The following is a 25,415-nucleotide window of genomic DNA, read 5'->3' as shown; positions in this document are numbered from 1 at the left end:
TTTTTACAGAAATAAATCCATTTATTTTTTTAATAACATTTTGTTTTTGTGTTTCAAATGAATACAGTACTTGTAGATGGTAAAATTTCGAGAGCAGAAGGAACAACTGGCACTAGATCGCTGAGGATTGCACAGCAGGGCAGAAAACTTAACACCTTTATAAATTCTGGACAGAGATAAATTCAGTATTATTTTTTCACACTAAAATATGGAAGCTATATTCAATACGTGACATTTCTTTTAAGACATGTGTTGTTCAAAATATGTAAAAATTATTTCTTTTCTATAAATGTTGGTCAACATGCTTCATTATAACCTGTTAAAAGTTTGACAAGAGTGTGCAGATAATGATGCCCAACTGTCAAGCAGATGTCATACATCAACAGCAGCAGCAGCAAAAGCAAGCGAACACTGCACAATCATGACTGGGACTGATTTTAAAAATACATTTTTTTCCACAAATATCACACAGAACCCTGTTCTTTATAAATGTGCCTCTCAAAAGTTTTTTCCCCCCTCCCTCTTAAGGCTACATGAGAAGACATGTCATAACATGATTTCATGATTAGAACTATTCCTTTTTAAAATCTCATCTTCGTTAGCGCACACACAGGGCATTGTCCCACTGAGTCTACAGAAGAGTGCAAACAAGCAGAGCTGACTTTTGCTTTCGCAAGACATCCATTCCCCAACTCCACAGAATTCTTGGGACAGCACCAGAGGGGGGAGAGTTCCCAAGCATCATACTGATTTTGGTTTCGGCCTGGGACGCGTACCAGGGGGAAGGAAAACCCAGTAATTAAAAGCAGTCAATCCAAATCCACTTCCACGTGAAAAGCACAGGCACTGTGAAGGAATGCAGCGAGAGAGAGAGGGGGGGGGTGCTCCACTCGACCCCACGGAAAAGAGTTTGCTGTCAGTTATTCAGTAACCTGTCGGTACCGTACTGTCTATGCCGGTGCATTTATTCATGCGCACACCTGCCCCTGCTCAGTCTGCTTCAGGTAGCTTGGTCAAGGAATTCTTCCAGAGTTCTTTTGATGTGGGGGGACTGGGACGAAGCTTGGATCAGCAGGTTCTGACCCATTTGTGCAAAAAGCGCTTTGGACAATTTAGCAGTGGCTGTCCGAATATTGCCGCCGGCTCCGGGCAAGGAGCCGCTGTTGGTCATGTTGCCCAGCAGGTGCCACAGGACCACCAAGACCTTCTGCTCCACGGCGTGAGGCTTGCGAGGATACAGCTCCACCACCAGCTCTGGATTCGGAACAACAGAAAGGGGGAGACATAGAGGGAGGGGGAGTAACTGGTCACACCAAAGGCTCTCTTCCCCACCTCAAGCCTTGGCCTGCTCAACTTGAGCAAGAATGCAACTGAAAGCATGCAAACTCAGAGCATCTTCTGGAAAGGCCACCAATTACCGTATTTATCGTTCTATAGGACGCACTTTTTCCCCTCTGAAAATGAAGGGGAAATGTGTGTACGGCCTCTGAAGTGCAGAGGGAGCACTCCCTCCGTGCTCCGGAGGCTTTGCGTTGCTTTCACTGAAGCCTGGAGAGCGAGAGGGGTCGGTGTGCACTGACCCCTCTTGCTCTCCAGGCTTCAGGGATAGCCACCTGAAGCCTTTGGAGCGCAGCGCAAGTTCCCACTGTGCTCCAAAGACTTCGGGTTCCTTTTGCAGAAGCCGGGGGAACAAGACTCTCCTGGCTTCAGCAGAGAGGGAGAGCTGTGCAGCGCCCCTTCAGCCAAGCGGGAGGAGAAATGGAAGGGGCTCCGTTTCTCCTGCTGCTTCACTGAAGGGGCAGAATTTTTTTTTCTTGTTCTCCCCCTCTAAAACAAGGTGCGTCTTATGGTCTGGTGCTTCCTACAGAGCGAAAAATAAGGTAAGCGCACAGTGCTCCAAACAAGCTTTGTGGGGAAGGGCCCAGCTCAGCAGCAGAGCACAGTGGAAGGCCTTGACTTCAATCCCCAGGTAGGGTTAGGGGAGACCCCTGCTGACAATGCGTGTAGACAGTACAGTGGTACTTCAGGTTACATACGCTTCAGGTTACAGACTCCGCTAACCCAGAAATAGTACCTCGGGTTAAGAACTTTGCTTCAGGATGAGAACAGAAATCGCGCAGCAGCAGCAGCAACAGCCCCCCATTAGCTCAAGTGGTGCTTCAGGTTAAGAACAGCTTCAGCTTAAGAACAGACCTCCGGAACGAATTAAGTACTTAACCCGAGATACCACTGTACTGCCCTAGATGGACCGATAGCCTGACTCTGTGTGAGGCGGCTTCCTCAGTTCTTAAGCTTGAACTCCTGCTATGCTTTCAGCTGTTATAATGGGATGGGACGTCAATGGGCTATTTCACATTCGTTTTACATCCCTTAGGTTGGCAACAACCTTCCAAGCTGCCTGGCACCATCACGGAGCCTGCAGAGCAGTGAAGAGTCTTGAGCAAGCAGGTCCTGCGCAGGCTCATCCTGGAAGGGCAAACTCTGGGTACGAAGGCATGGAAGCAAAGCACCAAGAGCCTTACCTGCAAGTTTCTCCGTGATGTCTTGCTTGGCTTTCCCATTCAGAAACTGGGCCTTTGTGCAGAACGGCTGAAGCAGCAGGTAGTTGTCTAGATGCAGAGGAGGGAGGGAGACAGAAAGCCAACTCAATGGGAGTCTCAGGAGGGCAACATATATCCTGTGTTTGATGCAGAATAGCCAGAAAGGGGCTATTTTGGCATTCCCTGGCAGGGAAGTGCACAGAACGAGGCCTTTGGAATCCTAAAACACACACACACACACACCAGAATTGGCTGGAGGCCTGCTCCAGTTTGGAATCGTTCCTCCACCCCCTTGAGCGCCAGTGTGCCAACACACAATGAACAGATGCATAAACTGAGCAATGGAAAAAGAAACAAGAGCTTTTGTTCGCTCAGCCCCAAACCTGCTGCGAATTCTTTTTCGCAACCCTGTTTTCTGAAGCGTGGCTGGTAGCCGAAAAGGTCCCATTACCTAAGTGTTGACAAAGGGCTTGGATGACGTTTGTGGCAGCGGCGTAGATGCCTGGATTCTTGGAGTTCAGGTTGTTGTCCACCAAGGCAGGTATCAGCATATTGATAATGGGGGACAGCTTCTCTTTCAGCAGAGGAATCAGGCGGTGCATCGTCTCCAGGGCCACCTGGTTGACTTTGCTGTTGGAGTCGTGCAAGCGGGACTTGAAGGCATCAAAGATCTAGACAAGGGCAGAGGACCACAACAGCTGGAAGCCTATTTCCTCACGCGGATGCAGTGAGCTGACCAGGCTCTGCACGCTGATCTAAACGCGGCTGATGCCCCAGGACAACAGCACACACATCAAGCGACGTACTCCCAACACTTGTGGGGAGGACAAAACAAAGGAAGAGGCTGCAGACCCCTTTGGTCAGCGTGCATCCCACCATCTCTGAAAACTACAGTCAGTGAAGGAGTTAGAATTCTGGGCTTCTTTTGTTCAAGAAATAGCCGAAATATGAAAAACAAGTTAATATCAGATAATCAAAAAGGAAACAAGGAAACCAAGCTCCTAAACGACCTGTTCTGAGCATTTTATAGAGAGCCAAGACTGAAAAGGCTAACTTGTCAAAGGCTCTGCAACACATCCATGTGCCAGGGAGAACCCAAGCGACAGTCCCTGGTGTCTAAACCTGGTGCCCAGTCCCAGGCCATGAGGGGGTCTTGGTCCAAATCCCATGGTGCAAAGGGGTGAGCAGAGCATGTGTCCAGGAGGAGGGCAGGGCGTAAAAAGTCCCATAAAGACATCGAACACACTTGCATTTCCATGTACATTTCAGTGGTGGGGCCACAAGATGCCACACCCAATCCCTGCCCTTCCCAACTCAAGGGAGCTCTTTCCCCATGCCCTTTGAGAACTGCCAGTTGCAGTAGACGACAGGGCTAGCCGGAACGGTGATCGAACCCCCCACACATCATTTCTCCCCCTATATAGCTGTGCTTCTACTTCTAGGGTCAAGCAGGCTCCTCCTTTGTTTAGAGCGACTCTCCCTTTCCCCTCGGAGCCATGATATTTTCCAATTTAAATCTCCTGGTTTCTGCTCTATGGGATCCCCTGCTAGCTCCAACAAGGATCTTGGGGGCTTTTTCTTTATACGGTTACCTTCACAATGTTTGCAACAACAAGGTCCTGGTTATTTTCTGTGTCTGCCAACAGCTGCTTGATTCCATTAATTCGATCCCGGAAATCTTTTGCATTCAGTAGCGTCGTTATGACCTTCACGTATTCCGCACTTTCCAAGGCGTTACGGGGAGCTAATTTCCGGGGCATTTCGCGTACTTCTCTGATCTCTCTGCTGAAAAGAACAACGTCAAGAGGTTTTGCAGCGGAACTTTCCTACTTCTGCAGCCTTTGTAATAACTTCGGAGAAGGCCCACAGAGTTCAATAGATACTAGAGCTACGCAGGAGAGATTCCCAACTCCTTAACCCATGTCCCCCCCCACCAAAGCTTTTGAAGCAGGAAGGCACAACTGTACCTGTCGCCAGCACTGAGGGCTTCTCGCGACACAGAGGCTGATCTGGAATTGTCCATGTTGCTGGTGTGGCCCCTTCTTCCGCCCTTGGCTGAGGGTGTGACTATCGGCATCTCTCCCAGACCCTGAAATTGCATTACAAAGACAGGGAGGGTCTTTTGGGTTATATCCAGCTAGGTGCTATTCAGAAAAGGCCCACTGAAATGAATGAGCCTAAGATAGTCATGTCTACAAACTTCAAGGGGTCTTCTCTGAGTAGGATTAATGTTGGACACAACTCCAAGAGGGCATCTGGATGAAAAATTAAGGGTAGAATTCAACATTGTGCTACTGCAAATGTTTCATCTGCACAAACACATCAACTTGCCAGACAGAACAATCTCCCGCCAAGTGCTGTTTCAGGGGTTCTCCCCCACACCCCAAGAGCGAATTTTTGGGGTGCACAAGGAAAAATATTTATGAGGCGTTCTCTACCTAACTGGTGGAAAGGGCATTAGTTGCAGGGTTCTAAAAGCAGTGACAGTTTCTGAAAAAATCCAAGGTTCAGGAGGCTAATGATCAGCCTCCGTATAGTTTCTCAGACAGATAATAAAAGCAGCAGCAAACAATAACTGTGCCTGTTTATAACAGGGGTCAGCAAACTTTTTCAGCAGGGGGCTGGTCCACTGTCCCTAAGACCTTGTGGGGGCCGGACAATATTTTGGAAAAAAAATATGAACAAATTCCTATGCTCCACAAATAACCCAGAAATGCATTTTAAATAAAAGGACACACTCTATTCATGTAAAAACACGCTGATTCCTGGACCGTCCGCGGGCCGGACTGAGAAGGCGATTGGGCCTTAGTTTGCCTACACATGGTTTATAACGTGGACCAACTAATTATCTTACAAGCCAGGGACTGAAAGCAGGACTTGTGAAAAGCTAATGAGGGAAGACCACTGAGCTTCCTCACTGTCTGTGATAATTAGAACTAAGGATTGTTCCTCAGGAAGAGTATCAGATGTCACCTCTCAAAGATGGTCTAAAGTATTTCTGGATATTGTAGGTGGGGATACATAGGTGTCATCTAAGTGACAACCAATGAACACAGCGAAGACAAAGGCCTCTGCGGTCTGTCCGACCGACTCTTTAAAAGAGAAGCTGGAATTGCCAAGTTGGAAAAACCTTGTCAGCAGCGGTCAGTTCATCACTACTTCCAAAATCTGACAAATCTCCCCACCTCTTGTTTTTATACACGGCGTTACAGTCTTCACAGCCTACCTTCTGCCGCAGGCTGCTGACAGTCTCTTTCACGTAAGGCAAGTCCTTTGGCAGCACATACTTTTCAAGCATCTTGTCAAAGTCTGCGTGTGTCATCAAAGTGAAGAGCATCTTCCGTCCGTAGTACCTGCACCCACCACAAATCAGCTGAGTAGATTTACACCCATGAACACAACCCAGCGCATGTCTGTCAGGCCAGATTCTTTGGTAAATTAACAACAATAATAATGCTTGACTGAGGATACCGGAGCTCAGTTACAGACTCATCGTCTGTCTGTCTGCTTCTTTATTAAATTTGTATACTGCCCTTCACCCGTAGATCTCAGAGCTGTTCACACCCTGCCCCACCTCCCTGGGATGTACATTACGAAGCACTATAAATATATGCTCTAAGTACAGACATCTTTCTGTAAAATGTACAGTATTATTATTAGTATTTGAATTTATATACCCAGAGGTCTCAGGGTGGCTCACAGAACAAAATCAAAATATAAAACCACAAAATATGTAATCAAAATAAAAACAACAACTCAACAACACACACACCCCATATCATATTTGTGAAGCATTTGAGGGCTCATGTTTCCTGCATTGTAGGGGGCTGGACTAGATGAACCTTGGGGTCCCTCTTCCAAACAATTCCAATGGTACAATGAACCACAGGAAGGCATTCATATAAAACCTTGCTCATACTAATTATTTTGGCTTTGCTAATTATGTACATACAAAATGTATTCTCTGCATGTGTAAAAAAAAAGGAGCACAAAGAGCAGTGAGATCAAAAGTTGGGAATCACGACAATAACTATATTTGGAGCCAGGTGTCAATCAGTAATTTGCATATGGAGCCTCTAGTGGTGAACCAATTTGCATGAACCTAACATGCATAAAACTGCAGCAGCTGGAAGACAAACTGCACTTTTATTCAATGCTCTCATTCTGAACCAGTTTAGAAATGTAGAAAACTTTCAAATGGTGTTTTCTAAAGCTTATACTGAGATTTTTCAAGGTTGAAAAATCAGCTGAAAAAATGTGACCTGAGCTTCTTTCATTTCCTTCCCGGTCTCTGATCCGTCAGCTATTTCTGCCATTACATATTCACATTTCTTCATGTGTGAATCTAGGTTTCCAGACAAGTTGGGAGGTCACAGCATCCCATATTCCTTTTCGCTTTGCACCTGCTCACTCACCTTGTTTCTTGTGATCCGTCTTGGACAAATTTGGCTACTGCAGACAGAAGCTTGTCGGTCACATCCTTAATGCCTGACAACGCTCGGCCCGGCCCCATGTGCTCCACCACATCTGACAAGTGCTGGGCTGCACATCTTCTCACTGCTGTGTTCAAGTGGCTAATGGGAACGAGAAGAAAGGAAAACATCCGCAAGAGAGAAGTGTGTGGTTATCTGGCCTTGAAAACAATGATTTTGAAAGCAGTCCCTAAAAACTTCCACAGCTGCACACCGGAACCCTTCCTTTAAGCTGCTGATCACAGCACTGTGAAGATCATCTGGAGTAAAAGCAGTGGATCTGGCTGGCTGACCAATCATCAGCCTCACTCCATTCTCCCAACGTAATCTGGACCAGAGAGCAGGTGCCTTGTAGGAATGCGCTGACATGAAACCTTTCACCAACCAACAGTTTTGTTTCATGCAGAAGCAGCAGCAACCAAGGAAGAACTCCAATGAATCACTGTTGCTCATGAGGGGAAGCATTAAAGCAGCTCTCTCAAAGTTCTGCTGCAGGAAAAAAAATACTTTTCTGAAGTGTGATGAGCGAATGGTTTATGTGACGGGTCTTCTGCACTCACATAGAATTTGCCTGTCCTAACTTTCTACCAAGCACACCTTTCAAAACAGCTTGCACACATTTCTAACTGGACTTCATCTCAATAGTGCTCCCGTGTGAGTCCCATTTCTTCCAGTGGAGCTCACACAGCAAGGCTTAACTACTGCTATTTATTTTATTTCATTTATACCCTACCTTTCCTCCAAGGCCTCAAGGTGACACACTTAGTCCTCCTCCTTCTCCTCCCCATGAGGAAGGTAAGGCTGAGAGGCAGCAACTGATACGGTCGTATCCAGTGAGTTCCATGGTCAAGTGCAGATTTGAACCCCAATGGTCAAGTGCAGATTTGAACCCCAATCTCCCAGGTCCTACTCCAACATTCTGGCCACTATACTACACTGGCTCTTATTATGATCTACATTTGTTTGACAATGAAGAGGCCTACAAAGGAGCAATAAGAAGCAGGAGAAAGCTCTGAAGAGTCCCAGAGGCTCACCTTTGGCCTCCGTTGATCAGAGACGAGAGCGCCCGTGCTGGTGTCACATTGTTCACCATGGCCTTCAAGGCTTTGTCAACATCCTCTCTAATGAAGGTGTTCAATTCCCCAGCCTTGTGCAAAAGGACTTTCACCGTGTTATCCAGTTCTTGATCCATGCTCTTTTTCAGGTAGTTGAACAAGTCCCCTAAGCAAACCACGGCAGCTCGGGAAACAACGGAACGCAAATTCTTCACCTGTGCGAAAGAAAAGACCTTGAGTCAGATGATGGTGGCAAAATGCAACGGTTGCCTTAAATCCAGACGAGACAGCAGAGGCACTGAGAATGTTTCCCTAGTATTGAAAAATAGTAAACTGCCTGCGCTGGACAGGATTGCAGTCTGAGGACGCTCCTGGGTCCAGCTTTGCCACTGGAGGCCCAGTGTCTGGCATGGCAGCTACAACTGATCCTTGAGTGGGAGAGCCTGACCACAGTAGTTCAGGCAACAGGGACTTCTAGGACTGGAAACCTGCAATGCACTCTATGTGGGGCTTTCCTTGTACTTGACCTGGTAGCTACAGTTAGTGCAGAACGCTGCAGCATAACTGCCGACTGGATTCATTGTCAGCACATAACATGTGTGCTCAGAGATCTGCTATTGGGTGAGGCTCAAGGTGTATACTGGTATACAAAACCCTTAACAGCTTTGGAACACTTTACTTGCAGGGTTGCCTTATCCCAAAGGGCCCACCACTTCAGTCTGCAGAACTGGCACTAGTTACAAGTGTCACATAACAGGTCCGATTTTTTTTAAGGAAAAATATTTCTGTGTGGCAGCACCCACCCTTTAAAACTCCTTGCCTATGAACACTAGGCAGGTGTACTGTATATAGTCTTTTCAGCACCTGCATAAAACATTTTTGTTGAGACAAGCCAACATAGACATGTAAAAGCTGATGTGTTTCAATCTCCTTTTAGTTTACTGCTGATTTTCATTTTCTTTCAAATGTTTTAACCACTTATTGTTACTGATAATTTTAATTTCTTGCAAACTGCTCAAAGGTTTTGTTTGCTACTACAAAGTAACATGGCTGTCATCCTGGAATTCAGAAGCACCTGCAGCCCCAACTCAGTCCATTAGAAAAGGCCAATGGAATTAGAGGGACCGAATTTGAGGACCACCTTTGCTTAGGCTTGGTAGGCCAGAACAGGCACAAAAAATAGTATTTTACCCGCATCCCACTGACAGGCATAAAAAAGAAGCCAAGCAAAATCCCAACTTCAGTATCTAGCATGGTACATAAAATTATCGGCTGCCCAATGCGCTGGCAAATTTAGGCTGTGACCCTAAGCCCTCCTAGCTGGGACTGCATCGTGGTTAGGATTTTGCCACGTACCTACGGGACTACCTCTCCTGGTCTGCCCTGCAGAGGACCTTAAGGTCTACAAATGACAACACTTTGGAGGTCCCAGGTTGCAAGGTGGTTAGATTGGTCTCAACTAGGGCCAGGGCCTTTTCAGTACTGGCCCTGACTTGGTGGAAAGCTCTGTCACAAGAGACTAGGGACTTGACATCTTTCCGCAGGGCCTGCAAGACAGAGCTGTTCCACCTGGCCTTTGGTTTGGACTCAGTCTCACCCTTATGTTTCCCTCCCCTTATGGTTTTGATGTACAGTGGTGCCTCGCAAGACGAAAAGAATCCATTCTGTGATTCTCTTCGTCTAGCGGTTTTTTCGTCTTGCGAAGCAAGCCCATTGACGGATTAGCGGATTAGCACTATTAGTGGCTTTTAGCGGCTTATCTGCTGATCGGATCAGCTGATAAGCGCCTTAGCGACTTAGAAAAAGGGGGGGGGGAGAAAAAAAACAGCAGGAACTCGCAAGGCATTGTCGTCTTGCGAAGCAAGCCCATAGGAAATTCGTTTTGCGAAGCACCTCCAAAACGGAAAACCCTTTCATCTAGCGGGTTTTCCGTCTTGCGAGGCACCACTGTATGGGCTACTATTAAAATGAGGCTGCATTTTAAATTGCATTTTAACCAGTATTAAATTTTTTTTTTTTTGTTTTCCCCCCTATTGTTTTTACTGTAATTTTACTGGTGTTAGCCGCCCTGAGCCTGGCTCTGGCCGGGGAGGGCAGGGAATAAATAAAAAATTATTATTATCCCCTCAAAACCATCCGCCAAGAAATTGCAGGAAAAGATCTAGAAAGGAGAGGTGAGGTTAACCTCCTGAACAACAGACAGGCTGGTTTCGTGCAGCTTTGCCGTCAACACATCAGGGTGGTAGGCAGAGAGGCACCTAATCCAGTTCAGGCCTTCAATCTTCTTCTCCCTGTGTTTGAAAACGGAAACAACACAAAGCTATGCAAGCAGCACAGGGCGGACTTCAATTCTAATTGCTGATTGCATGACCAAGTCAATAAAAATAAAGAAGAGAAAGATAACGTTGGACACATACCAGTCGTCTTCCGCAAGATAATGCAGGGCTTCCGAAAGAGCAAGTTCAGGTTTAGGGAAGGGTCTCAGTTCGGACGGTTCCATTATCTCTGGACTGTGCGTGACAGACAGCACCCGGTCTCTCAACTGCATTCGCGGACCAGGAGAGACGTCACCTGCAAGCATTGCCCAGTTGGTGATTCAAAAGTGCAATGGGACTAGTAGCACATGATGAGCATGTGGCTGCATAGGCAGAGCAACCAGAGGCAGCCCCAACCCCAGGGATGGCCAGATCTTCCCAACGGTAGAAGCAACCTATCTGAGACGCCCCACAACACGCGACACGGCAACTATCTCTTTTTTATATCTGAGCTGTGAAGTCTCACCTGATTCTAGCAAGACCGAAGGCTGTGCCCTTTTTACACTTGACATTCTCTTCAACAGAGGACTGAAAGCAGCATTTCCTGAGGGCAAAGAACCAGATTTCATTAACAGCATATCTCCATAAGTTACCTAAATCACAAGCCTCTTTTAGTCTTTGTACAGCCCCCAGACGATTTAGAGAAACAAGTGATATGCACACCCCAAACCACACTAGAAAGAAACTGCATTTGGAGTAAGAAACAGAGCTCAATGGATCTTAAAGCACTGTTTCTTTCAGTGTTTCATCCTTCCTTTGCGATCTGCACACAGAGACTAAGCAGCCTGCCAGGGGAAGAAAGGCCTCTCCCTCCATGCACAGCACAGAAATAAGCGATGGAGCTGGACTTGCAGGTCAGTGACTTTCACAGGCGTATTTACAAGGTGGCATTGCAAGAGCAGTTAAAAACAACAACTTGGCTTACTGGTTTCGGTTGTCTTCTTCTCCGATTCATTGTGCTTAAGCAGTTCCCAAGAGTGCGATTCCTTTCTTTCAAGATCTCTAACTTCCTGATATTCTTTTTCTTCTCTTTTCTTCTGTCTCATCTTCTCCCGGGCAGATTTGGATAAGGCAACTTTCATCTGCATAGAACAGGAAAGTGTACTGTTTTATAGTAAGTATTTTTATACCCACCGTATCAAAAAATATCACGGTGGCATACAATGTTAAAACAAAAAAATGTTAAAAGATGCAGATGCATGTGCCAGGCTCATCAAAAATAAAATAGCTACGAAGGACCGTTGGCATAAAAAGTCAAAATTTCTGAATATTATTGGTGGAGTCTCCAGCAGTCTGACTTCATTCCTGGAGGCCAACAAGATCTTAATGGATGAAGTGAAATAGCACTTCAGTGAGAAACAGAACACGTCCCCTTTCTCTCACAATAATTTCCTCACCTTTTCAAACACACACACACACATTTTGGTCTGTGTGTGTGGTTTGGGAGCTGCACGACCAGGGGAAAAACAATGCTGTCCAGGGTTGTAAAGACTGCGGAGAGAATAATTGGGTGCACTCTTCCCACCTTGGATCAAATCTACGCTTCCAGGTGCTGTAAGAAAGCTGCAGAGATAGCGCAGGATAGTGCGCACCCCGGAAATGATCTCTTTCAACTTCTACCTTCTGGAAGAAGGTATAGGATTGTAAAGGCCAGGACTAGCCGCCTGAGAAAGTTTCTACCCAAATGCAATTCTGGTTTTAAATGCAGTATAAGGAGTCTCTATAGTATATTGTATTTTAAAATGGGGTTTCAGAGTTTTTAGGGGGTTTTGAATGTCTTATGTAGATTTTTCAATTTCATTGTTCTATATGGGACAATGACAATAAAGATATTGTATCATGTCGTACTCAAATAACTTTTCCACAGCAGAAAAACAAGATGATTCAAGAAACAGTCATGCAAATAACGCCATGGCTGCAATGTTAACTCTGATGCACTTTGCAAGACGCGGCAGGTGCATCTGAGTGATCAGCTATTGAGAGGTCAACAATTGCTACGAGACTGCAGATGGCTGTAGTACATACTTTAGTGCAAAGGAGAAATGAACAAAGGTGGAAAGTAAGTCTCTCTTTATTCTGCTAACCAGAGTTAAGAATAAAATAGGGCTGCGCTCAGCATTATCTAGCCTAGTGAAAAAAAGGTTGTGCTTTATAATAAGAAGAAGAAGAGGAGGAGGAGGAGGAGGAGTTTGGATTTGATATCCCGCCTTTCACTCCCTTTAAGGAGTCTCAAAGCGGCTCACAATCTCCTTTCCCTTCCTCCCCCACAACAAACACTCTGTGAGGTGAGTGGGGCTGAGAGACTTCAAAGAAGTGTGACTGGCCCAAGGTCACCCAGCAGCTGCAGGTGGAGGAGCAGAGACGCGAACCCGCTTCCCCAGATTACAAGACTACCGCTCTTAACCACTACACCACACTGGCTCTCTCTCTTTATTGTTTAAACTTGCTGGAACCTTTTAGGATAACAGAATGGGATCATACTGGCATTTGTCACTGTGCCGCAGTATGCATCAGGAACTATTTGCAATTATTCCGTGAGCCCATTACCTGTAGACAAATTATTTGGCAACATGCAACATCTTAACACATTAAACAACATGAACAAGAACAAAATGCGATCGTAGCAACCGTGGCACACAGGTGCATTATGCATTTTCAGAAAGCTTGTCTTTGTGACAGTCCCCCTTCTGCAACGTATTTTCCATTCTTACATCTCTTTCGTTTTCCACATCAAAATAAAGTGCAGGGTTCTGCTGTTGGACGGCTCTCCCGTAGATCCCGGAAAGCGGCTCCATGCTTTGCTTGAACGAAGGTGCATCTCCATTCTCCATGGAGAATATCAGGGACTGGCCGTAACTTAGTGGAGCTGAAGGCGGGCTTCCAAACACTCCTAAAAAGACATATATGGCTCATTGGGTTATCATGAAAGATCTAACACACAATGAATTTCCCCTCCCTGGCATACATTATTTCTTTAAACACAACCATTTTATGCACAGGTTTAAACAAGGCGACGACAGCACCAAGGTCATTCAATGTGCACAGGAACTGTTTTCTTTTCTACCTTTCTTTGCCTCTTTTATTGCAAGCAGGAAAAGGCAAGCACAGCTACCAATGTGCAATTTTTTGCACACACCGAGTATATTATTTGCTCAGCAAGAAATGTTTGCACAGGACCATGTGACCTCCCACTCCAACAAAAACACCTACAAGGGAGTTGGGTGGGGGAGAAGGATGATAAAGCAAAATATATTTTAAGCCTTCCTGATCATTTTATTCATTATTTATTTATTAATGAAATTTATATCCCACTCTTTTCCCCACAAACGAGTCCAGGCTGGCAAAAGCGATTAAACATCTTAAGAACAATTTCATCCCAGATGCAGACTGGGAATTTAAAAGGGCTATTGAAAAAGGAAGATCTTCAGTTGGTGCTGAAAGGGCAACAGAGACGGCACCTGTCCAATATTCAAGGGGAGAGACAACCCTAAAGGCCCAATGCCTCCATCGGGTGGAGTGGACCTCCTGATAGGATGGTTTCTGAAGGAGGCCCTGCAGAGCCCAGTGACTGACTGGCTGTGTAAGTGGTGAGACAATCTTTCAGGCCAGCTTAAGAAGAATTGTAATCAAGAAGTGCTTGTTCGAAATACCTTTTCCAACAATGACTACAGAGTCTTCTGACAAGGCACTCGGTGAAATGAAATCTAAGCTAGTTAGCTGCTGTAAACTCGAAGTGGGCCCTGTAAACCCTAGAAAAACAAACAAAAACCGGGCGTTAAGACTACCTATAATTCCTCATTAAGTTATTTGGGCTTTGCATCTATGACATTGAGAAAGTTCCCTTCTGGTTTTGCATTTGATATCAACAGCCGAAACCAGTGCATCCAGTACACAAGGTGGGCCTCCACTTACCCTCTGGAGCCTTATCCAAAGACAGAGAAGCAAATGCTCTCACGGAGGACCTGGATGCCTGCTGCAGCACCGCACAGCTCTGGATCAGGTCCAAAGCATGTGCCGTCACTCCCATTCCGCCCAGAAACATTCCTCCAGTTTAACTTTAAAACGAAAAGCTAGATTCTACCACATCTGAAGGTAGCACTTCTCTCTCTCTCTCTCTCTCTCTCTCTCTCTCTCTCTCACACACACACACACACACACACACACACAAAATCAGGAAGGAAGACTAAGAGAGGATTCAGGCCCAAATTTAGAGGAATAGAGTCGAAGCCCCTCCCTTCCAGCACCCTCTACCTGCTCACCTTTGGTGGATTTACAGTGCCTTTGGTGCTCTTTACTCTGCCCTTTAAGGATGGCGGGCGATGCCACTTTCTGTCTGTCCTCTTCATAGTCTCCTGATCCATTCCCGTAGCTCAGGCGCTGGCCGCTGATGCTCACGCTGGAAGCCGCTTTTTCATGAAACATGATCCCTGGAAGGCAGAATCCACAGCAAATTGTTCCCAAGAGCAACACAGGAAGATGCCTAATTGTGCAAATGCCACAGTCCCAAGCTGGGCAGAGTGTGAATTCTGCGTTTACAAACTGCTTGCAGGAGGCATGCCTGCCTGGCGAATTTTTGCCACAACCCGGTGAAAAGAGTTAACACATGTATGATGTGGGCTTTGGGAGACAGTTCAAGGAAAACTAGAATTTAGGTCTCAGTACATGTTTGGGGAAGTAGCAGGACATCCAGTATGCAATGCGGCTGGCGTAGAAAACTTTCCACTGCTATGTTTTTCTGAAAGAAAAGTTTCTGGTTCTAGAAACATTGCTTCATTAAATTGATCCAATACCAGCCAAATGCCAAGTCGAAGTTTTTATTAACTTCTTTAAAGCAAATCTCATAAAAAGCATGTATATTTATGTACAGTCATTCTAGGACATCAAAATTAATATGCTGACAGTTTGCAGTACCTTTATTTTCTTAATGTGTAGAGTCTTCAAATATTTATAAGATTGTATTGACCCCTCCCAGCAATACAGTTGAGTCACATCATACGTGCATTGCATTTACGCAAATTCAACTTTACACGCCCAGCTGCAGCTCCATTCCAGCCTTTTTCTTCTGCCTGCATCACTCTCTGCCCGCCTTCCTCCTCCCATCTCTGCCTGCCTGCCTCCATCCATCCTTTCTGGGGAGGAGGGGAGCCAGCAGAGACATGGAAGAGGCTTCCCTTTCTTTTCCGGCTGATGAAGAGGTAATTTTTGCTATATGCATTTTCACATTATTACGTCCAAGCTTTAGAGCCCAGCCCCCAGATATGATGCGACCTGATTGCAAATCCACATTAAAAAGCTAGCTGGGTCTATGGCTGCTGCCTGCCCACCCTCTTTCGATGACAACAAAGGGAGACCCACTGGAGCATCTAGAGACACTGCAGAAAGAATAACTCCATTAAATCCATGCTGTCCTTATGTGTCCTACAGACTACCTGTGGTGGGACTCTGCTCCACAGTTATAGGACCTCGATTCCGTGTTGGTGAGAGCTTCATTGGCTGGGAGTTACCTCCAAGGAGAGGGAATATGTCCGACCTGTGGCAGAAAGGAAGGCACTTTTGTTAACTTGTTCCTACCCTGCACAAAGTGCTCCAGCTTTCACTATTACTCATCCGAGAGAATTTGCAGGAAGGAACCAGCTCTCCGAGGACCGAGAATATATGGGAAATAGAGCAACTTCTTCACATGGCCCAGAGAAAACCATCCCTCCAAGTGGGTGTTCCACTGCGAACAGAAAAGCCTCTAATAGCAGCTCCCAGCACCCAGAAGAAGGATGGCAAGTTCAAGGTTCTCTTTCAACATGCCTTCTAAAGCCTTTTCCCCAGTTGGAGTCTGCCTTGGATATGAACTGCTTCTATGCACGTGCTGTTGTTTTAGCTGTTGTTTATAGGAGTTCAAATGAGGGACAAGGAGACAAACCACCGAGCCTTGCCCGGAGAATGGCAACCAGGAGGCTTCAGCAAGCGCATATTCTGGAGCACTGGCTTAACATGTCCCCAGCCACCCCCATCAGTGCTCAGCAACCCTTGAAGTCTCCAAAAGAAAGCAAGGACTGCTCCTCTACAGCTCAGTGAATGAACACTTGCTTTGAATGCAGGAGGTCCCAGATGGTTCAGTCCCTGGCATCACCACCTCCAGGAAAAGGCCCACATAGGATAAGGAACGCCCCCCCCCCCAGCCTGTGGATTCCCCCCTCGTGCTATGAATGACACTCACATTGTTCTCATTCCCTGAGGGGCTGTCGAAAGCGGGGATGTCACGGACTCCTGGCTATACACCCCACTTTCGCTGTAGGAGCTGGTGCTTGGGGACGACAAGCAAGAAGGAGACTCTGAGGTCAGGTCGAGTTTCAGGACAGAGTCTGGGCTCTCGAGGTCGGAAGTGCTGCCGTTTAGCTTCGCTCTCTTTTTGGCGGCGCTGTTGCGTAAGGAGCGCAGAGAACTCTGCATCTGAAAAGGAGGGAAGAGACGTGATCCCAGCTGGACGCTGTGAGGAAGCGCAAGTGTGAGGCTGCAGAATTATATGCTGCCTGCCTATGAATGGATGCTGGAGTGAGGAGCGGGAATTTTGCTTAAAAGACGCATCATCTCACACACACACACCCCCCGCCACCAGCAGTGCCTACGGTAAGAAAGCAACATGGAATACAGAAACTACAAACAAACCTGTGTTGGCCACGTGTATACATCCTATGGGAAGCCCGGGAAAATAATTTTGCTATTCACCCTTTCTTAACAGTAAAAAGAGCACACTGAGCCCCCACCTCTTCCTCATCCAGCTCCTTTTCATTGACATTCAACTCTGAAAGATCGATGGCCAGCTTCCGGTCCCTCTCATTCAGCCAGATGTCTTCTGGCTCCCCATTCTTGTGTCCCACTACGTTGATTTCCACTCTGTCAGGTAAGGGACTAAGGCCCCTGGGGATGGGAGGCACTGGTTTTGTTCCACTCAGGCCTCTCCGCGAAGCCGGCGACCTCACAAAGGCAGGTTTCAGCTGAATGGGAGGCGTATCCTGTGGCTTTGCCTCTGCATCAGAAAACACAGAGAGAACACACGTTCAGAACATTTTAAAAGTGGAGTTTTTTCATATACAGAAAGGAACGACATTCTTTACTACTGATGCACAGTCCACATTGGCTTTTAATATTGTTTCCTAGATACGATTCAAGATGCTGGTTTTGACCTATAAATCCCTCAACGACTTGAGCCCTGAGGACCCCGAGATGGCTTCTTCCCCCGCTTGTCACAATGCCAATTACTCGCCGACTGTGAAACTCCCTTTCTCTGGAATTTGCCAACTCCTGAAGCTACAGCCCCTTTCTAGAGGCAAAAAAGATCCCCCCTATTTGGACAGATGCTTAGTGACTGATCAGTAACATGTAAAGGAAGTGTGTGTGGGAAGCAGTGTGCAAAGGCGAAACGCAGAGATTTCCATGGTTGTCTGCTTCTTGCCAGTGCTGACCTCAGCCTCCCTCCTCCCTCCTGGAAGACCCCCCCCCCCTTGCTGGAGACTGGGTTGTAGCAGGGTGAGGTGGCACCTTCCTTTTCCTTCTCTTTTCGGCTTTGGCAACCCTTCCTTACCAGGCTCAGCACGCGTTACTGGAGACTGCATCAAGCTATTTCCACCAGGGCTCGTACCTGCGTCCTCTCCTGCCATCGGGCTGGAAAACTTCTTCTGATGACTAGGTTTTGGAAGCCCTTCGAAACTCTTCAGAGGCCAGGAATTAGAGAAGTCTTGCGACTTCTTGAGCGAGTCCGCAGGAGGGGAAGTGTGCTTTGGACTGTGCCTGGGCGATGAGAATGGGTAGGACGGAAGGATGAAAGCTCCTTGGCTGGGGTGGGAGCCCAGGAGAGGCGGCGCATGCTCAGGTGGGCTGCAGAAGGTCCGCTGAGGCTTGCTGGTGAAACTGAGGCTGGCACACACTGGTTGGGAGGGGAAAAGAAATGAACGATCCAGGTTAAAGAAGCATGAAAGGAAACACAACCATTTTAAAACTATTTCTTGTCTAACCTGTCTGATAACCAATCTTCAAGCACAAGTCACACCGATTTTCCTTGAAGTCATAAGCATATCAAAAAGGACACGTTACTTTGCTTAACTGATGGTCTGTGACATACAAACGGGTCCTGCCACTTTGGCTTCACTGGCATAAATTATTCTCCATAATTTATTCCTTCTTTGCTCCCTACTGCAGATGTAATTCTGCCCTATGGGTTTGGAGAATAAGCAGGTGGGCTGGAGCAAGAACCAAGGGCCCTGTGCCCAAAGCTGGCTGAATGAGCTGGGCTCCATACTTTCCTCATGCTCTTTGCCAGTGTTCCTGCTTCCTAACAAGCAAAAGAAGAAGAAAAGGCGCAGCAGCTGCATCACTGGGTACTCACTGCTTGGAGGGCTCACCATTCATTTCAGAGGAGGAAACTGACCCATTCATGCATGCACTGCATGAGGAAGTAATATATAGCACAGAGCTTTGACCTTGAAGGGCTTCAGAACATAATGAGTCCTATTATTATTAATACACTTCTGCCATCATCCACATGCTCTGTGCACCTCAGGTTAAAGATGTCAAGACAGCAGAAAGCTAGAAAAAACTTCTGCTCATGGCCCGGAAAACCATGGCAAGTGCTTCGCCAGTTTGAAAAAGAAGAGGAGGAGCTTGGATTTGATATCCCGCTTTATCACTACCCGAAGGAGTCTCAAAGTGGCTAACATTCTCCTTTCCCTTCCTCCCCCACAACAAACACTCTGTGAGGTGAGTGGGGCTGAGAGACTTCAGAGAAGTGTGACTAGCCCAAGGTCACCCAGCAGCTGCAGGTGGAGGAGCAGAGATGTGAACCCGGTTCCCCAGAAGACGAGTCTATCGCTCTTAACCACTACACCACAATGGCTGTTGGTTGAACCAATAATCTGGATCAACGCAAGCCATCCCCTTATATGCTTTGCAATGCAGATCTGACCTGCCCAACAGAGTGCTACAGAGGACGCTGGAATGGGTCTGGCATGCACAAATGCTTAAAAGATGGGTCATTCTACAAATACCTTTATCTTGCCAGGGATTGCTCAGTCCTAGAAACTGCAGATCAGAATCCACACTGCCGCTCTTCCCGCGAGTGTGAGAGAAACCAAGCAGCCCGCATTTTCCTGGAATATGAGGCTGATGAGAGGCCATCACACCTTTCAAGAAAAAAAGAAAGGGCAGTCAAGTATGCTTCCATAAGCAGTGACACTTCAAAAGCAACTTTAGCAAGCAAAGAGACCACACACAGGCATGCAAGCACACAGCCCCTCTTCTGGGATTTCACACACTCCTTTGGGGACTCTGGAATGTCCCTTGAGAGTTCCCAGCACCAAGTGTGAAGAAGCTCCCAAGGCAACCTTACAACAAGCTTTCTTCATGTGCACAAGGCAGAATAATTTAACTGGCAAGATGCGGAAAAGACAAGAGTTCCTTTTCCTTGGGGCACAGCAGTTTCTCCCAAGTACTTTTTGCCCTAATCGATCCAGGACAGAGAAAGATAAAAATCAAAAGCAGCCCTTAAAAAGAAACAAAACATATACAACTGAAAGTAATCCAGTAGTTTCACATCTCCTGCTTCCCCCCTCAAACACACACACTTGCATTCTAATTGAGCTCATCCTAAATGAACTCTGAAGTCCCTCTAAACTGGCACAGTCCACCCAGAGGCAGGTGCCCAATGCACTGCCAATAAAAGGGAGCAAAGCAAGTCTGGTCTTGTCCAGTACGGCCTTTTCAATACTAAAGTGGGAAGGGACAAAGCTCGGCTCCTTCTTATTACGAGAGCGCAAAAAACTTTCTCAGGAGTCACTATTACAAATATGCTAACCATTCCAGACTCACTCCATTAACTTCTCCTGCCCAAGGACTGGCACAGGCCTGGCAATAACTTCCTACGAACCAGTTAAACACACCTGAAGTCAGCTGCAGCATCTCCCCTCCCCGCATTTGCCCCACAGATCCACCTGGCTGAGCTACTGGGAAGCAGATCTAGCACTTTTCCAGGGATAGCCTGCTGTCTGGTTACAGCTTTCAGATCCACTTGCTTAAAGAACTCTAGGGAATTATTTCTATTCACCGGGGAAATGAGTCATGCACCTGACCTAGTAGGCTTGAAGTCACGGACTGCCAGCCGATGGGTGGCGACTTCAACCGGTATGCTCAAGTTCGCTATGGGGAACTGAGCTGCACATCCAATCAAACCCACGACTCTACCTCATCGTGTATGATGTTGGGTAGGTGGCCGTGGTCTGGGGAAAACGGGCTCACAGGCCAAACCAGAACCTGTGTCAGACTGAATTCAGCCCATGGTCTGGAGGTTCCCCACCTCTAACCCAGATAGACAGTGGGGTTCAGTGAGCCGCCGCCCCCCAAAACTACGTTTTCTACACAAATGCAAAGGAATAGGAAATAGCTGGCAGTTCTGCGAAGAGGAGAGATTTAGAAGTAGTTCAGTCTCTCTTAAAGATGAGGGACTCGCCAAATAAGAAAAGTGCTTTACTCACACATTCATTTCAAAAATAAATGACTGCCAATTTAAAAGGGCTGGCTCCAACTCAACTCCCAGGCATTCACATCACCACCACTTGTTACTCTGAACTTTCCCCCAGTTGTTAAAAAGGGGGAAATTATTTAATAGCCATTTCCCATGAAACAGCCCAGAAAAATTTAATAAGAAAAACTACCACCAATAAATAAATATATATAGAAACGCAACTTCTGTGCCAGCAAAGACCACTTAAAAGGCTTGCTGGAAGACAAAAGTTTTTCACAGGCAAAGAAAAGACAATAAAGACAGTACCTTTCTGATGGGGCAGAAAAACTCAAAAAGGCAAGAACTCAACGGTGCAATGGAGGAATAATTATAACAACCTTTTCTTAAAAGAAGTTCAGGGGCTTGTCCTGGATTCTGCTATTTCCATAGAGCTTTTCATTCAATGTCTAGGGCTTTCCCCAAAGAACCAAGATTCTTGGAAAGGTTTCCAGGACAACAGAAGCATCTTCCTCAGGGTCATTTCCTTAAAGCAGCCAAATTAGTGCTCAGCTGGCTCTTTCATTCAGGGTAGATTTGATTTACAATCAAATAAATTTAAATCACGATTTAAATCACTAGTCAGTAAGACTTGATTTAAATCACTAGTCAGTAAGGCTTGATTTAAATCATTATTTTTTACAGAAAGACTAATCTTACTATTTACAACCAGATGAAGGTTTCACTTTTTGAATAATAAATTTTCAGAGTAGTTTTTATAGTTATATCAAAAATTACTGATTTGGTTATACTATTAGAAATACATAGAACAATAATTATGAAATTATTGTGAGGTTCAATAAGTTAACTGTTTATATTTGGACAACTTTTCTGCTGTACTTTATTGGAAGGAGAAAAATAATAATTTCCTTAATAACAATTTAAACAACTTATTAAACTAAAACAGTAACATTATAGCATATGTATCCATGTTTGTTAACTGATGTTGTTAAATGTTTGTTTTTTTAAAAAAAAAAAAACTTTGAGCCTTAGCACACATGAAAAACTTAAAACAAATCCTTATTTCCTGAAGAATAGCCTTTGGACTATAATGCAACTTAAATAGAAAACTTTCTTTAGAAATATTTTTCCTCCAAAAGCATTTTATTTTAAAAATACAATTTAAATTAAAAAAAATCAATTTTAATTTTTTAACAAATCATATTTTATTTTTAAAATCCACCCTGCTTTCATTTCTGCAGAGTGAGCACTCCCCCCCCCCCACCCCGGAAATCCCTACTGACAACAGGTGTGTTCACTTGTAACAGGAAGCCATGGTTTGTTCAACAAATCACAGGTTGCCTTTCAGACCAGTAAAGGCTCTTGTCATGTGCCTTTGTAGCTTGGCTGGCTTCTGGTATGGAGCTGCCAAACAAACTGAGATCAAGCAAGGATGTTGGGTTCAGATGCAATGCCAACTCATTGCTGAAACAAACCACAGTTAAGTCTACTGGCCAGAGTTTACATGTTAGCCCAATCAATCCAGTGTGCGGCAGGATCAATGGGTTCTAAAACAGGACTGTGATAAAATCTACTGGGTTGTAGCCAATCATGGCTTTGTTTTAGCAGAAAGCACTTCTCCCAGATTCGGCACGGAGTTGGGGGTGAGGAACGCCATCCTATGTGTCATATTAAGAGAAAAGGGCCGATCTGGAGGACAGGGACCCCGCTTCCTTTGCCCCATCGCATGACAGGGAGTCACTTGGGTCGGCACACACATGTAGCGCTTACCTTGCGAAGGCCTCAGTTTTGGAGACTGCAGGAAATCGTTGGATGGCGAGAGCTGCAAGAGAAACAGGACAGAGGAGGCATTAAAATGCAATTCCGCCTTCGTCCTTGTAAAACTAAAAAGCGATGTGGTCACATGCAATGGACAACTGTGCTGAGTCTGGACCTTGGAAGCCTGAAGGATAAATGTTTCTTACAAAAGTTACAGCATTTTCAAGTACCATACCATCAGTCTCTGGGACAGCTCAAACCTGATTACCTTTAGAAATTGGGAGTCAGATTAAATTTCTAGCACACTCTAACAGAACAATCTGCAAGCTGATTGGACAAACCGAGAGGAATTTTTCATTATATTATTCTTCCTCTCAGTATTTCTGTGGCTGCTGGTCTTCTACCTTTCACTACTGTTACTGGATCACTATGAACATTCCTCATTATAAATTCTTTCAGCTATTACTGAACAACTTGTGTTAATTTGTAGCAAAATATGAGCTCACTGGAATGCGCCTGAAGGTAATAATTAATTTGCTCCATGATCCCGGGAAGCATTTTTGCTGCTACTTTCAAGAATCAATTCCCAACCATGAGAATTATACTTCTTAAATTCATCTTTCAATTGACAAACATTTAAAATACAGAAGAAAATCCTAAAAAACTTAAAGTTTTCAGTAAGTAACAAAAAACAAGCCCAGTTGTAGTGGTAATAATAATAATAATCATAATAATAATAATAGTACAGTAGTAGTAATAATTTAATATTTATACGCCGCCCATCTGGCTGGGTTTCCCCAGCCACTCTGGGTGGCTTCCAACAAAATATTAAATACAGTAGTCCATCAACATTAAAAGCTTCCCTAAACCAGGCTGCCTTCTGATGTCTTCTAAATGCCAGAGAGTTGTCTATTTCCTTGACATCTGATGGGAGGGCGTTCCACAGGGCGGGCGCCACTACTGAGAAGGCCCTCTGCCTGGTTCCCTGTAACTTGGCTTCTCGCAGCGAGGGAACCACCAAAAGGCCCTCAGCGCTGGACCTCAGTGTCCGGGCTGAACGATGGGGGTGGAGACGCTCCTTCAGATATAATCTTTAAGCAAAATTACAGTGGAGAAACCACCAAATAATTCCTCCCTGAAATTCTACAGATACCTGTAAAATTCAAGCTTCAATTTGAGTCTCACTTTATGCTGAATCTGGTTAGTCATGTGACCTGTGCAAGAGTACAGTGCCCCAAAAGGGGATGTCCTGGACAGCTGACAAGTATGTGCCACAGACCCCCTGGGGGAGGGTGCTGCAGATCACCAATTGGGAACCATTGATCTAGATCACTATAAGTGATGAAGGATGGTCAGCCCATAATAAAATAGTAACGATAATGGATAGCACAAGCTTGCAAATAGCTACTTGTCTAGTGGTCTATGGGGTATGAAATACTGCCTCCAGAAGATGAGGCAAATGAGCTTTTGTAAAAAGAAATCCCACCCTCCTTTTTGATCTCAGCTAATGTAACCTAAACGTATCTGGGTAGATGGACCAGGGAAGCCATTCACCATCAGCTCCTATGAAGACATTTCCAAGGGTGTGACAAGAAGTGTGTGGAGGGTAGCTAAAAGTTATTACCTTTAAAAAAACCGCTATCCAAGCTTCTAACGTGCTGAACCTTTAACCACAGGCATATTAGAATCATAATGCCCCTTTCCTCACCCCACCTTGCACTTTAAAGATTGCTCCCTCTTCTATGGATGCCAAGGAACCTGCTTCTCCAAACGGTCTGCTGAGCTTTCCCTCCCCACAGCTCTTTGCTGCACCAGCAAAACCCTCGGCTCCTGTGGCGTGAAGACCACACCATTGAAGCTGCAGCATCCACACCCCTTGGCAGGGGCCAGTTTGGAGAAAATGCGAATAGCCATTTCCTCTTCTTGACCTACCCTATGGGAGCCAGTGGTGGCCTAGTGGTTACAAGTGTCCCACTAGGACCTGGGAGAGACCAAGGTCCAAATCCCACATTTGGCCATGAAGCTCACTGGGCGAGACTTTGGGGGCCAGCCACTGCCTTCTCCCAGCCTAACCTACCTCCCAGGGCTGTTGTGGGGATAAAACGAGGGGGGGGGGAGAACCAGACATGCCCCCTAGAGTTCCTTGGTGGAAAGGCTATGAATGTTTCTTTTGTCGCCCTACCAGTCCGTCTTCTATAGCTCCCCCATCCGACACACCTGCTTCTCTAAACCACATGCCAAGCTCCCCCCCCACCCCCATGGCTCTCTTCCTTGCACTATAACGAAAAAAGAAGAAGAGTTTGGATTTGATACCCCGCTTTATCACTACCCGAAGGAGTCTCAAAGCGGCTCACATTCTCCTTTCCCTTCCTCCCCCACAACAAACACTCTGTGAGGTGAGTGGGGCTGAGAGACTTCAGAGAAGTGTGACTGGCCCAAGGTCACCCAGCAGCTGCATGCGGAGGAGCAGAGATGTGAACCCGGTTCCCCAGAATACGAGTCTATCACTCTTAACCACTACACCACATTGGCTCTTGGTTGAACCAATAATCTGGATCAACGCAAGCAATCCCCTTATATGCTTTGCAATGCATATAAGACGTGAACCCGGTTCCCCAGATTACGAATCTACCGGGGAAACCCTTTGTCCCCACCCTCAGCTACTGCAGGGTGCAAAAGCCATTCAACAGAGGGACGTGAAGTTTCAGCATCAGCACCGCCTTGCAAGAGCCAATCTTGGAGAGGATGCAACCAGCAGTGCTGGGCTAGGA

General features: G+C 46.0%; 1 protein-coding gene across 1 annotated transcript in view; it reads right to left on the bottom strand.

The window, feature by feature from the left end:
- Positions 1-25,415, bottom strand: part of TOGARAM1 (TOG array regulator of axonemal microtubules 1) — a 27,687-nt gene continuing 2,272 nt past the window's right edge. Inside the window, exons 3-23 of the mRNA XM_083514512.1 lie at positions 22,657-22,708; positions 19,418-19,552; positions 18,016-18,300; positions 17,141-17,403; positions 16,594-16,826; positions 15,812-15,912; positions 14,642-14,809; positions 14,033-14,131; positions 13,094-13,272; positions 11,308-11,464; positions 10,849-10,926; positions 10,485-10,638; positions 10,253-10,358; positions 8,047-8,282; positions 6,956-7,114; positions 5,767-5,893; positions 4,508-4,629; positions 4,133-4,325; positions 2,992-3,211; positions 2,523-2,609; positions 1-1,254 (exon numbers count right to left, since the gene is read on the bottom strand). Of these exons, the coding sequence (XP_083370638.1) occupies positions 1,001-1,254; positions 2,523-2,609; positions 2,992-3,211; positions 4,133-4,325; positions 4,508-4,629; positions 5,767-5,893; positions 6,956-7,114; positions 8,047-8,282; positions 10,253-10,358; positions 10,485-10,638; positions 10,849-10,926; positions 11,308-11,464; positions 13,094-13,272; positions 14,033-14,131; positions 14,642-14,809; positions 15,812-15,912; positions 16,594-16,826; positions 17,141-17,403; positions 18,016-18,300; positions 19,418-19,547 (3,351 nt within the window). The 5' untranslated portion in view covers positions 19,548-19,552; positions 22,657-22,708 and the 3' untranslated portion in view covers positions 1-1,000. The remainder of the gene's footprint in view (positions 1,255-2,522; positions 2,610-2,991; positions 3,212-4,132; positions 4,326-4,507; positions 4,630-5,766; positions 5,894-6,955; positions 7,115-8,046; positions 8,283-10,252; positions 10,359-10,484; positions 10,639-10,848; positions 10,927-11,307; positions 11,465-13,093; positions 13,273-14,032; positions 14,132-14,641; positions 14,810-15,811; positions 15,913-16,593; positions 16,827-17,140; positions 17,404-18,015; positions 18,301-19,417; positions 19,553-22,656; positions 22,709-25,415) is intronic.

The sequence above is a fragment of the Podarcis liolepis genome, assembly GCF_965112155.1.
Source record: "Podarcis liolepis genome assembly, chromosome: 1".
Classification (NCBI taxonomy): Eukaryota; Metazoa; Chordata; class Lepidosauria; order Squamata; family Lacertidae; genus Podarcis; species Podarcis liolepis.
The sequence above is the reverse complement of the archived record's forward strand: the minus strand, read 5'-3'. Positions and strand labels throughout refer to the sequence as shown.